Consider the following 14,320-nt stretch of genomic DNA (forward strand, 5'->3'; position numbering starts at 1 on the left):
ATATGACTTTCTGATGAACACAATCGGAGATATTTTAATAAATATCCTAAGGCATCCAAGTTTTTTTTTAATGGCAGTGAACAGGGGTCACGAGTATGAGCTGAAGAAAGTGCTTCCATCCACATCCATCCATCATAACCGTGATATATACATACACCTAGGATTGCTTGAGGGTGAGTAAAGCTTGGGCTGATTTTCATTTGAAAGTGAACTAGCTGAGTAGATTGAACGTTGTATTTTGAAAAGTCACATTTTATATTGTGGTATATTGGGCCATTAGAATAAGCAAATTCACTCATACTATAAAAAGTAGGCCTACTCAGAAGATGTCAAGCTTCTTTTTTTCTTTGATACAGTTCCATAACCCACAACAGTTAATTCAGTTCATAAAGAAAATGCAAATCCTTGTAATGATGCCTCGAGTAGAAGTTCATAACCAGACTGAACTCAAGATTGCAAAATGACAAAGTTCATGATAATTACAACACAAGTGTGGCCACATCTTGATCTTTGTCATTCTGAACTTGTACACAGATGAGTCTGAGAAAAAATGTCTGAGATTGGCACAGTTCATTATCATTACTGACAAGGAGAGGGAAACAGGCGCAAGTAATCTTGAGAAATAATTTAATTGTTTTAAGGAATCCGATCCTAATCTGTACTTAAAAGTATTGAGAGTGAAGGTGTCATGTTCAGTATTCACGCATTCACATGGGCAGCTTTTTACAAAATACCATTGTTCTACTGAATAAAAGCTTTATGCATAAAAAATAATTATTACAGGAAATGGAAATAATACATTATCGTGCAGAAAATATAGCATTAATAACATGGTCATACTGCAGCAGTTAGTGCATATATGCAGGTGAAGTGTGCAGCTTGAATGCTTTTATTTGTTTATTTATTTTTACTGTATAACGGAGGGAGACCGAGGCTAGCGATCACAGTTTTTACGCTGGGTTTAATTTGAAGTCAGTTAGACATTTACGCTGTTATTGCCCAGGGGGAAAAATAGCCTATAGTTTACCATATATAGTCAGACTGTCACTAGTTGTAAAACACAGTGAAAACAGCCATTATAAAGCTAAGATTGGCTTTACAGCAAATTATTTATGTAACATGAATAAATTTCACTCAAAATAACATAGTTTTAACTAACAATAACAAACAAAACTTTAAATTGTACCGCGACAGATTCACTGTTAGTTTAAGAACACTAGCAGAATGAAAGGAAATGTCATTCGTTTGATAAGTAGCTATGCAAAAAAATGATCGTTTACTAATGTTAACAAAAAAGTGAAGACTACTTACATGTATGTATGAGGTTTTTCCTGTGTCAGTCCTTATGTTGAAGACGTGGAATTGTGTAGTTACAGTATGTAGCAGGACAGGATGAAACACAGATTCACCTTATGCACGTAACTATGTTTCTCAGGTGCAGTAAGAAGTTACTGAGGCACCTGCTGTTCCATTCAAACCTATGGACCGTAGTTATCGTCACAATCATGACGAGTCAGATTAGTATTGTGCTGTGACGAATTCATACTGCTGGTGTCTGCGCTCACATTTCCATTATTAAATAAACGATTTAATCATCACAGCACAATATATAAACGCTTTAAAAGGGAAAAAAATATATAATTTGATGTTTGTCGAACCAATTCTTCATATATATATATATATATATATATATATATATATATATATATATATATATATATATATATATATATATATATATATATATACATATATATATATATATACACACACACACACTATATTGCCAAAAGTATTGGGACACCCCTCCAAATCATTGAATTCAGGCGTTACAATCACTTCCATGGTCACAGGTGTATAAAATCAAGCACTTAGGAATGCAGACTGTTTCTACAAACATTTGTGAAAGAACTGGTCGCTCTCAGGAGCTCAGTGAATTCAAGCGTGGTACCGTGATAGGTTGCCACCTGTGAAATAAGTCCATTCATGAAATTTCCTCACTACTAAATATTCCACGGTCGACTTTTAGTGGTATCATAAAGTGGAAGCAAATGGGAACATCAACTCAGCCACGAAGTGGTAGGCCACGTAAAATCACAGAGCGGGGTCAGCGCATGTGCACAGTGTGCAGAAGTCCCCAACTTTCTGCAGAGTCAATAGCTACAGAACTCCAGACTTCGTGTGGCTTTAAAGGTGCCCTAGAACTTTTTTAAAAGATGTAATAAAAGTCTAAGGTGTCCCCTGAATGTATCTGTTAAGTTTCAGCTCAAAATACCCCATAGATTTTTTTAAATTCATTTTTTAACTGCCTATTTTGGGGCATAATTAGAAATGAGCCGATTCAGGGTGTGTGGCCCTTTAAATCTCGTGCTCCATGCCCCAAGAGCTCACGCTTGCCTAAACAACATAAAAAAAGTTCACACAGCTAATAAAACCCTCAAAATGGATCTTTACAAAGTGTTCGTCATGCAGCATGTCTAATTGCGTAAGTACAGTGTTTATTTTGATGTTTACATTGATTCTGAATGAGTTTGAGGCTATGCTCCGTGGCTAACGGCTAATGCTACACTGTTGGAGAGATTTATAAAGAATGAAGTTGTGTTTATGAATTATACAGACTGCAAGTGTTTAAAAAATGAAAATAGTGACGGCTCTTGTCTCCGTGAATACAGTAAGAAACGATGGTAACTTTAACCACATTTAACAGTACATTAGCAACATGCTAACGAAACATTTAGAAAGACAATTTACAAATAGGTTATCATGGATCATGTCAGTTATTATTGCTCCATCTGCCATTTTTCACTATTGTCCTTGCTTGTTTACCTAGTCTGTTGATTCAGCTCTGCACATCCAGACGTTAATACTGGCTGCCCTTTTGTAATGCCTCGATCATGGGCTGGCATATGCAAATATTGGGGGCGTACACCTCGACGGTTGTGTAACAGTCGGTGTTATGTTGAGATTCGCCTGTTCTTCGGAGGTCTTTTAAACAAATGAGATTTATATAAGAAGGAGGAAACAATGGAGTTTGAGACTCACTGTATGTCATTTCCATGTACTGAATTCTTATTTAACTATGCCAAGATAAATTCAATTTTTGAATCTAGGGCACCTTTAAGATTTGCTAAAGAACAGTGCGTAGAGAGCTTCATGGAATGGGTTTCCATGGCTGAGCAGATGCATCCAAGCCTAACATCACCAAGTGCAATGCAAAGCGTTGGATGCAGTGATGTAAAGCACGCTGCCACTGGACTCTAGAGCAGTGGAGACGTGTTCTCTGGAGTGACGAATCACACTCCTCTGTCTGGCAATCCGATGGACGAGTCTGGGTTTGGCGGTTGCCAGGAGAACGGTACTTGCCTGACTGCATTGTGCCAAGTGTAATGTTTGGTGGAGGGGGGATTATGGTGTGGGGTTGTTTTTCAGGGGTTGGCCCCTTAGTTCCAGTGAAAGGAGCTCTTAATGTTTCAGCATACCAAGATGTTTTGGACCATTTCATGCTCCCAACTTTGTGGGAACAGTTTGGGGAGGACCCCTTCCTGTTCCAATATGACTGTGCACCAGTGCATAAAGCAATGTCCATAAAGACATAGATGAGTAAGTTTGGTGTGGACGAACTTGACTGGCCTGCACAGAGTCCTGATCTTAACCCAATAGAACACCTTTGGGATGAATTAGAGCGGAGACTGCAAGTGTGGTCTTCTCGCCAACATCACTGCCTGACCTCAAAAATGCGCTTCTAGAAGAATGGTCAAAAATTCCCATAAACACACTCCTAAACCTTGTGGAAAGCCTTCCCAGAAGAACTGAGGCTGTTATAGCTGCAAAGGGTGGGCCAACTCCATATTAAACCCTACGGATTAAGAATGGGATGTCATTAAAGTTCATGTGCACGTAAAGGCAGGCGTCCCAAAACGTTTGGCAATATAGTGTATATATAAAAGAAAACACGCATAGGCCTACAACTTTATGAACTACAATTATGAATGTCTGTCTCAGACACAAACAGTAAATTAAAGAAATTTGACCATGTTTGTGGCGTCATGTAAATATTTCGAGATATTTCAATAAAATGTGCATTCTAAAATCCATTTAAGTTGCTTTTCACAGCATTTGCAAATTTGCATAGAGCTTTCAGTACATGTCAACAACAGCAAATGTCTGTGTTAATATTCATTTATTCATTGATGTTTGCAGCCTTGCTTTTGGTATTTCCGTTTTTTGGAAAATTCAGTGTTGTTTACTGATCAGCATGTTATTCATTAAGATTGTGTTACAAGCTGCAAGGCCACAAAGCAGATACACTTAAAATAAACAGATAGTACGAAAGAGCAGCGAGATTATGATTATCCGAGCAGAGAAGATAAAGCACAAAGAGCAAAAGCAATTCGTTACTTTAAGGAACATGGTGTGTGGTCTAAAAAACCTTCTGGCTATTCATTATTGATTAGACAATTGTGGACATTTAAATATGACATATTTTCTTAAATTTAAATGCAACTAACATGTTTTTTTTTATGTTCAAGAATTGTAAAATAATTAAAGCCATTTATGTTTAGGATAATGACAAACTTTTTTTCTTCCAGTCAGCACAGACATGAGTTGAAGACTGAACTGTAACGACACAACTGATGTTTCAGCAAATAAGATGAAAGTTCAGTTAATATAAACACTCGTGCGAGAAACATGCAGACTGACCACCAAGGTCACTTGATCACACCACCCGTCGCCACTGAAACAGCTCTACAGGATGACCTTAGCTGAGGCCAAACTGGTTCTAATGCAAGATTTCAGATCATACACCTTGGCCCTTATTCATAAAACTGTAAATGTTTTTTTTATTCATTTATATGTGTAAATAGTCCCATTGCATTTAATGCAACAATTTTTTGCAAGAAATTTGTTCTGCCTTATTTCATGGATAAAACCCATTTTGCATTTATATACTTTCTGTCCTTCTTTTCAGTACTTTGTTGCATATGCTGAACGTTTATTATCCATTGCTCAAAACGTCCTATATGAACCTGGGACACTTGCAAAACTCACCAGAACATTTTATTACCCACAGATGACAGTAAACAATAGTAAAGGCAACCCAACCCAGCTAAATGCAGGTTAACCAACAGCTTGACATCAACTGCAGACTGAAATCCAGTAAAAATGTTTTAATGTAGAAAACAGTATTGCATTTTTTCCACTCTCTCATTATTTGACAAACATTGTTTGATAATATCCAACAAATTTAATTTTTTTTAATAGATCAGTTATGCTCATCTCCTCCATGCAATGCAGAACATTAATTTTGACAGAAGGTCCATCTATCCTGGAGGCCATTTCATTTGCCGTCCTCCAAGAACATGAATGTGAAGGTGATACACGGACTGCGCCCCGTTTTTTCCATCATTAATGACTGTAAATATTAATGACAGATAATTAGGTAATTATTACATACATTAAAAGGTAAATGATATGGTATTATAGGCCTGGTTTCACAGTCAGGGCTTAGATTAAGCCAGGAGTAAGCCTTAGTTAAATTAGGTAATTAAGCCTTAGATAAATTTAAGTAGCTCTAAAAACAAGCTTTGGCACTGACATATTTGAAGACTTTTTTTTTTTTTTTAAGTTAAAACAGCTCAAACATGCATTTTAGTCTGGGACTAGGCTTAAGCCTTGTCTGTGAATCTGGGCAATAGTGCAGTACACTAAATCTACTGCAGATATAAAGATAATATAGATGCCAAATGAAGCCATTTCAAACAAAGGCTATTTCACTCACCAACTCTATACCCTTCATCCAATCTTTCTTTCTTCGCTACGTTTTTGGCCACTATCAAGAGATGACCCAGGAGCTGGATGGAAAAACGTCAACATTTTAGATGTTTCATACTTTGTAATTACTAAGCCAAGAAATGTATAAAATATATATGGACAAACAAACCTGTGCATCATCATCATGTGCTTCACTGATCCTGGAAATGGGAATCCTTGGAATAACCAGGAAATGAACAGGAGCCTGAGGATTTACATCTCTGAATGCTAGACACTGCAACAAAATACATATGACATGCAAATTGATATGCAAACTATTAATTTACAAACTGTTTACGAAATAAAAAGTACAACAAAAAAAATCTGACTGCAATGATTATAAAATTGCCATCAAATATTTCACAAAATGTTACCTAACAATATATTAATCAAAGTCCATAAAGATTTGTGGTCTGTAACTTACTTTGTCATCTTCATAAATGATATCTGCAGGGATAGTTTTGTCAATTATTTTAGAAAATATAGTGGGTTCAGGTTTTCCGTATTTCTTGCTGGCTTCCTTTGCCAAGCGAACTTCATCGCGCGTGGAAGAGCAGAAGCTCTGACACAAACAAGCAAACAAACAAACCCTCAGCAACATCATCATCTCTCCTAAATCATGCTTACAGTAAGAATAAGCCTTTTGCGCACTTCAAATTCAGAGCATAAACAGAAGGCACTTAAACACTGACAGAGTGTAAGTTACATAAGATAAAATTAAACACCTTCACAGGTAAGGCACGCCGTAAATGATGTCCCAGAGGCAAAACTTGCCGGGTTAGTAAAATACTGCGGGCTGTCATTGCACTGTTTAAGGACAAACAGCGTCCATGTTCCTTGGAAAATCACCTCTCATGTGCTGCTGCTGCTGAGGATTTGTTTACATCCGGTGCTCAAGTTCTGCGGATTTCAAAATAAAAGTCACGAAGCTACTCACATTAGAAAAATTGGTTTCATTGCGCAGTTTTTAGTTTCACACTTTTTTAGGGGAAATGTGACCAAACAATCCATATTTTCGTGAGATGTACACATTTTATTGAATAAACATAATTATTATTAACATTCGTTCAAATGCAAATACTAAACGCCTACAAAATAAAGGCAAGAAAAGAGAAAAACAACTATAAATATATATTTTATAGTTTATTACTTATAAAAATATATAGTTGTAGTAATATATAAGTAAACGTGCATTTATGAAAGTGAAATTTTGTTAAAAATATAACAATTTATTGAAAATAAATATTTTCCATTTATAAATTCCTGTATACCAAAGTATAAATGAATAAGTACAATGCCAAAATAAATTCAAGGTGATACAAAAAAAAATATTACAAATATACAATACAGCATATGTATACCTTTTTTAATATTAATTTGCTGGAGAAAGATATTTACACATCATCCAACGCTTAGTCTTATTCTCGCATCATCCACTCCAGCAGATGGCAGTAGAAAAACAAACAGTGACACTGAATGACAGAAGAAGAATAACTCTACAGATCATGTGGGAGAAACATGGCGTCTTGCAGCAGGTTGCCCTTGCATCCTTTTCTCTCCACTGCATCAGCACGCCTCGTCTGTAACAGAAATGTCCAGGTTGAAGCTTCCACAGCAAAGAGTTTATATCCACCTATTCTGCCTTCTCGGACCGCGAAGAGTAAGTCAGCGAAGAGGCGCGTGGTGACGGAGTTCTTCGAGCAGCTGCGCTCGCGCACCGCCCAGGAGAAGATCCGAGCGCTCACTCGCGTTCAGCGCAAGAAGTACGTGATTTATCCGCAGACATTTGCTCTCAACGCGGATAAATGGTATCAGCAATACACCAAAACGGCCTATCTCAGCGGTCTGCCAGAAAAACACACACATGCGGAGTCCGCGCCGGTTATTGACGAGTCTGTGTTGTCTGAGGCGCGATCTGTAGTCTGCAGCTTCATCTTACAAGAACATTGGTACTTGAAGAAAGGGAGAACTTTCATCCACAAAGAGCAAGAGCAATTCGTCACTCCGTTTTTAAGGAACATGGTGTGTGGTCTAAAAAACCTTCTGGCCAAAGAAAACCCCGTGCTGTGTCTGTCTAGTTTAGGTGAGTTTGATCTCAATGTTTACACTTTACTGCAGCATACAGGTTTCTCATTCAGTAATGTGAGAGATATTTATCTTTATATTGCTTAAAGTCACAATGAAATCAATATTGACTTGTTTATATTATATATATATATATATATATATATATATATATATATATATATATATATATATATAATAAATATGTAAAATAAATATGTAAAATATAAATAAATATGTGTGTGTTTTAATGAATGGTTTATCTTTGTACCTAATGTTTTTTAAGAAATGTACCCTCGTAATTTTTAATCAAAATATCTTCCCCTCCCTCTTGCAACAACGTCTCTTCTCTGATGACGTGTTTACTAGCATGAGGGCGGGACAACCTGTCAATCACATGAGATCATGGCAATAGACCTTATTCACAGCAGCGCCATCTTTGAATGAAAGGGAGGATGTGCGGGATAGAGAGATCTCTTCGGTGGGTTGTACTGTTATTTAAAGGTGCAATATGTAATATTTTGCAGTAAAATATCCAAAAACCACTAGGCCAGTGTTATATATTTTGTTAACTTGCGTACTTATAATATCCCAAATGTTTCCAACTATTTGTAAATTGTGAGAAAATTGCAATTTGAACCAAGGCTCCGGGACGTGTGAGGAGTCGCCTGTCAGTTGCATCATACCTGCGTTACCCTCGGTTTTCTGGTTTTATTTTGTAGAAAACATGGAAACACCAAAGACGCTTTAATATTTACATGTTTTAATAGACAAGGGAACAACTGTTTTGATATATTTATAGACAGAAAACGAATTTTTGTTATATAGCCCAACACGTTTAGTCTTATTGTTTAAATCTAATTTTCTTGTTTTTTTTTTTTTTTTTTTTTTTTTTTTGTGAGTTCCATGCTTTACCATGCCTCAGAGAAAAACACTATTTTGTCAAGTAGCTAACATATCAGATGCAGCTTTATTAACAGTAATACAGCATTTTCTCCATCATACAATACGTTTTAAAATTAATTGCATGCTATTTATCAACACAAGCCATCCAGCATTTAATATATTCTAAAATCGATCTTTCTTACTGCAGTGTCTCACAGCAGCCACCGAGCGAATGCACAAAATAACGTTATAACATAATTTTCAACACTCTCAAATGTATCTAATATGATAAACAGAGCTGCGTTACCTCATACTCATGACCGGAAAAGAGGAAGCAGCGCGGGCGACTGCGGCATAATAAAAGTTCCGCTGCTCGTGAGGTGTGTGTTGCGCAATCGCTCCAGTGGCCTCCATCGCATCCATGAACATGATTTCTTCCTGAGTCCTATCCTGATTGTTTCCACCGGCTGTGATGTGAAGAAGACCACATGTCCCAAGATTCCGTGCTCAAACTTGCTGTCATCAAGCTTTGCACCTTTATTGTTCTGCTGACATCTATCCCTCACAGCCTTGCTTTCATACCTGTTATGGTGGTGCTCTGAATAAGGTCTATAGCAAACCAAAACAATCCAATCAATCCCAGATGAACAAAATCAAGTCCCAACCTACTTCTTTTTTTTTTTTTTTTTTTCTTGTTCGAGAGACATTTTACTTGGATATGTCACAATAGGGAAGAAAAGTCTATCGCAACTTCCACTTCATACCAACTTTATAGTATATGTATATGTTCTGGTTTAATTTAATATCTTATTTATGTATTTTCATATTTATTTTTTGAAGATTTTGACCCTCAAGTGAACTATTACTGGTTACGTGGAGAAAGGACTATTCCAGCAGGACACAGGAGTGGGCGGATTGAGCCGATGAGATTCCAGATTGATGACAAACCTCACAGTCAGATCAGAATCCCACAACAACTTCCTGAGGTAGGATACCATAATTCACATTCTTTATGATGAATATAATTTATGTAAATTTATTCACAACTACAGGCAGTGTTTAAATTGTAACTTTAACAGCCTGTGGTAATTGCTGTTGTCTTGCAACATTTTGAATTATATGTGCTTAAGAGTGATGTCATTTCCTACAGTTTGCTCCTCTTGAGGCAGAGATCTCTGCTGAAGTTCCTGTTATCAGTTTGGCTCCTGACCAGCTCCCCTTGTTCAGGAGACAGTATGACAACAACATCTTCATAGGTTGGTCTTTTCTAGTCTTATTTTAGTACATGATTTATATAATATTATAGTATTTATTAATATTATAGCTTTTTATTTTTATATTTTCAGTTTTAATTTAGTAATTTTGTTATGTGTTTATGTTCTTTCAGCTTTATTTCAATTAACAAATTATTTTTAATAGTTTAACATTTACAAACACTGGTCTGTTCCCAGGTTTTTGTCTTCAGATATGCCATGATGCAACAGATAATTGTAACTCAAATTTCTAATTGGATGTTGCACATTTTATATTAATGGAGAAAGTTCCCATGTTGCTTGGTAACTGTAAAGCACTTACATTTAGTCTAATTAACTAATTACAAGTGTTCACATTTATACTTCAAAAATCATTGTGTTATTTGTAATTATTTTTTGATCATTGATGTCTTTTATCTGGCAAAATACTTACTGTCTTTTTATTTTAGATATTATTGATACAACTGTATAATAAAAATAACTTTTTTTTAAATTTTCCATTATCTTTATTTATATAGCGCTTTTTACAATGCAGATTGTCAAATCAGTGAGTTTAATAGTCTCTTATTGGTCTGATTAATGAAGCTCGCTGTAAAACAAAACAAGCCCTACAATTTAATAAAATAACACATTATAAAGGACAGTTCATATTTAATGGTATTAGATTACACCTTCAATAAAACATTTGCAATTGATTTGTAAAAGGTGTTTTATGGATGTTTAGGCTGTTGAGTTTTTGCTGCATTTACACTGTTCTTACCAGCAGGGGTCGCCGTCGTGTGGCATTTCAAGTTCTTCGAAACTGAATCATTTTGGGCCTATTTACACCTGGTCACTTCATGCGTTTTTACTGATCAGAAATACGATATGAATTATTAAAACGATTCCATTTACACTTGGCCATATAAATGTGTCTGCAAAACGGATATAAATCCGATCTTGAATTCCCGTGCTATGTGCCGATTTAATGGAGTTCACGTCACCGAAAGCAACTAATATGAGCTGCATTTCATTGATCATCAGCTAATTTCAAAATCAAAGACTGCAATAGAAGAGAGTGCAGCAACAGCACTGGTAAGATTATTTTGTCACATTACTTTTAATGAAGATGATTGTGTTTTAAGCATCTGCGACTTACTTTCATTTGCGGCAGTTTGCGTGTCAGTCTGCTTACAGTAGCGCTGTCACATCTGGCTATAACATGTTATTTAGCCCATAACACACTCACGTTTTTTGGCATTTTTGGTAGTAAAATTTACATATGTGGTTTCAACAACCAGATGCATTTAGACTTATTCAGTTTTGACTGGAATGCGTCCCAGACCACCTCCTGAAGTGATTTGTGCGAACTGATTTAAATCCGTCTCGAAAGCATTTCGGAGGGCATTTAGACCTGGATTTTTCACAGTCAGATAGCTGTCTGATCAGAGAAGACGCACAAAGTGACCAGGTGTAAACAGGCCCTTTGTGATGCAATTGGTTCAATTAATTCAAAGGTTCAAAAAGCTTAGTTTCTCCTGTCATTACCTGTAGTAAAATCACTGGGGCCTCTAGGGGTCCTCAGCAAACTTCCAAGGGGTCCCAATGAATCTTTAAAAAATTATTTAAATGTAGTTATATATAATAAATATTTCGGAGTGTCTGTTTACATTGTGCAAGTTGCATCCCATGTTGGCAAACGCTATTTACACTAAAAGACATGCAGAATTTAACGTCTTCAGTGGCGCAGCAGTAGCGAGTAAGGCCCGCAGATCTGACTTTTAACGCGATTGATGGGGGTCCGAAACGGCCTTTTGCCAAGCTCACATTTATTTTAAATAAAAATGAAAATAATCTTCTAAAAGTGGAAATAAACTGCGAACGAGTGTTCAATAATATTAAACATTTTTATTGGGTAGGGTTAGGGGAAGGTGTAGGGTGGGTTTTTATTCTCCCAATAAGGCAGCATCCATTTAATAATTTTAATAAATATAATCATTTACGCTGTATGATATTATTGCATCCTCTTAATGTACAAAAATACTGAGGTGCATGAGATCTGCCAATATAAAGTATAGATGGCATCTAATTACTATTTACTCTTATTGCAAAGAACTGCTACTTTTACATGGTATAAATTGAATCTATCGCTATTTTCACCTAGTGTAAATAGCATCTATCACTATTTGCATTTAGTGCAAATAGCCGCTGCCTAAATATTTTTTGTTCGTTTGTTAGACCTGAGGTACTTAGACCCACTGCTGTAGTGCACAGCCTCTTGTGGCCAGTGGTACATGAGAAATTGACTATTAGTTTTGAATTTAAATCCATTATGCTGAAAGTACATGCATGTTTTTTACTCCACAGGTGCCAAACTGGAAGATCCATGCTCCTATGGTCACACACAGTTTCACATGGTCCCCGATAGGTTTCGCAGGGACAAAATGAGCAAGAGAGGCCTCTCTGATCAAGTCGAGGTTTCACTAAGAGCAAATGGTATTGCCAGCCTGTTTGCATGGACAGGGGCACAGGCTATGTATCAAGGTTAGTATTTCTTTAATCTTTAATCTTTTTTTTAAATTTTTAATAATGACAGAATTGTCCTGAGCTCAGGTTAAAATATTCTAGAGCTGCATGATTGATTGTTAAAATATCGCAAACTTGATTTGGCCATGTCTTTAAACCTTTGACAATCACAGGCGGAACATTCAAATTTGCATTGGTAACTTGCCTTTTGAAATTAACTTGACCCTTCTAATGAAGATTGTATCAATTACATTGTTACACCAGTAGGTGGTGACAAGTGACTGATAAATAAATGTATTTGTTATTGAATAATTCATTCCAGAGATTTGTTCAAAAACGCTGATTCATCCAGTAATGAAACAAGTGAAGTCTTTACAAAGTCTGTTCACTCAGCGTCCATATTTGTGATGACTCTGGGCAGCTATTTCGGGCATCCAAGACCATCTGTTTGAATGGGGGAATCCTGAAATCTTAACTGCTTGGCAAACTCACAATTAAGTAACATATTTCAAATCAGCAATGAATCTGACATGAACTGTCCCATATGTGTTGTTTCTTATGCTCAAATAGCGTTAAAAAAGCTTATTTTTCAGGCTATACGAGCCAATGCGCATTTGCAGTCCTAAGCACGAGTCTCGTGTTTCTATGGAAACCTGTGCTTCTAACAGCAGCTGAAGTGACACAATGACTTTATCAATCAGCGATTGGCTCTTTTACTTAGAAGGAGTGACGTATTCTGCCATACTGCGCATTGCAGTTTCTCCCATTCATAACTTATAGGAGTGAAGCGTCTTTCTATATCTATAGTCTTTGGTCTTTATGAACGAGTCATTGAATCATTCATTCAAACCAATTTACTTAAAAAATTCAAATTAATATTTTTTAAACGGCAATTAACAGGTTTCAGAACCTGTAGTAAAATTATTTTTAGTTGTCCATTCAGAATCATGATTTCTATTACAAAAAAAACAAAAACAATCTTTATTGCTTAACTAAATATGTTTTGTTCTGCCAAGGCTTTTGGAGTGAAGAGGATGTGAGTAGGCCGTTCGTGTCTCAGGCTGTCATCACAGATGGGCAGTTCTTCTCATTTTTCTGCTATCAGCTCAATACTTTGGCTCTGAGTCCAAGTGCTGATGGCAACAATGCCAGGAAGAACTTATGCTGGGGCACAGAAAGCATGCGCTTGTATGAGAGAGTCACAGATGGAGACATAGTGGGCTGGAATGATGCTGTTCTGAGGCTGCTGCTGCAGTTTTTGTTAAACAAACCACAGTGAGAATGAAGAAGTTATGATTATTCTGAGTGTCAATAAACATAATATATACATCTGCGTGGGTTTTTGTATCTATTCAAGTTTGATTTAAAAACTAGATGTTTAACCCTTGTGCGGTCTTTAAGGGACTACACTTGTGTTCTTCGGGGTCTCTGGAGACAACAAAAATGCAATTTTTTTAACAATATATTATATATTTTTAAACACCAATGTAATTTTATTCTGTTTATTAATGTTTTTACTCAACATTTGTGCTTTTTTTGGAGGATTTGTGATATCTTTAAAATTTATATAAATAAATTTAAAAAACAATTTTTTAAATGTTTCTATGCAAAAGCAGCTTTTTATGTAAAATTCACTTTATAAAAGGCCCAGATTTCTAACTTTCATTCATGTGGATAACATGGATAATTTGACATGGTTTAGTGTAAGATTTTTGCCAATCTTTTGGACAATGCAGTTATAAAAGTAAAAAAACTAAAAATTTTACCAGTAGATGGCTGCAGAGCTCCACTATTTGCTATGT

At 36.1% G+C, this 14,320-nt stretch overlaps 2 protein-coding genes across 2 annotated transcripts; one reads left to right on the forward strand and one right to left on the reverse strand.

The window, feature by feature from the left end:
* Window positions 1-5,134: 5,134 nt before the first annotated feature.
* On the reverse strand, window positions 5,135-6,694 carry hint2 (histidine triad nucleotide binding protein 2). The gene is made up of 5 exons (XM_067407583.1): window positions 6,537-6,694; window positions 6,236-6,373; window positions 5,942-6,046; window positions 5,780-5,852; window positions 5,135-5,413 (listed from the first exon to the last, which is right to left on the reverse strand). Exons 1-5 carry the CDS (start codon window positions 6,612-6,614, stop codon window positions 5,322-5,324), a joined length of 486 nt encoding a protein of 161 aa, XP_067263684.1. The 5' UTR covers window positions 6,615-6,694; the 3' UTR covers window positions 5,135-5,321.
* Window positions 6,695-7,276: 582 nt separating this feature from the next.
* On the forward strand, window positions 7,277-13,839 carry mrps30 (mitochondrial ribosomal protein S30). The gene is made up of 5 exons (XM_067407277.1): window positions 7,277-7,894; window positions 9,601-9,746; window positions 9,911-10,016; window positions 12,360-12,536; window positions 13,535-13,839. Exons 1-5 carry the CDS (start codon window positions 7,330-7,332, stop codon window positions 13,795-13,797), a joined length of 1,257 nt encoding a protein of 418 aa, XP_067263378.1. The 5' UTR covers window positions 7,277-7,329; the 3' UTR covers window positions 13,798-13,839.
* The last annotated feature ends 481 nt before the right edge of the window (window positions 13,840-14,320 follow it).

The sequence above is a fragment of the Chanodichthys erythropterus genome, chromosome 13, assembly GCF_024489055.1.
Source record: "Chanodichthys erythropterus isolate Z2021 chromosome 13, ASM2448905v1, whole genome shotgun sequence".
Lineage (NCBI taxonomy): Eukaryota > Metazoa > Chordata > Actinopteri > Cypriniformes > Xenocyprididae > Chanodichthys > Chanodichthys erythropterus.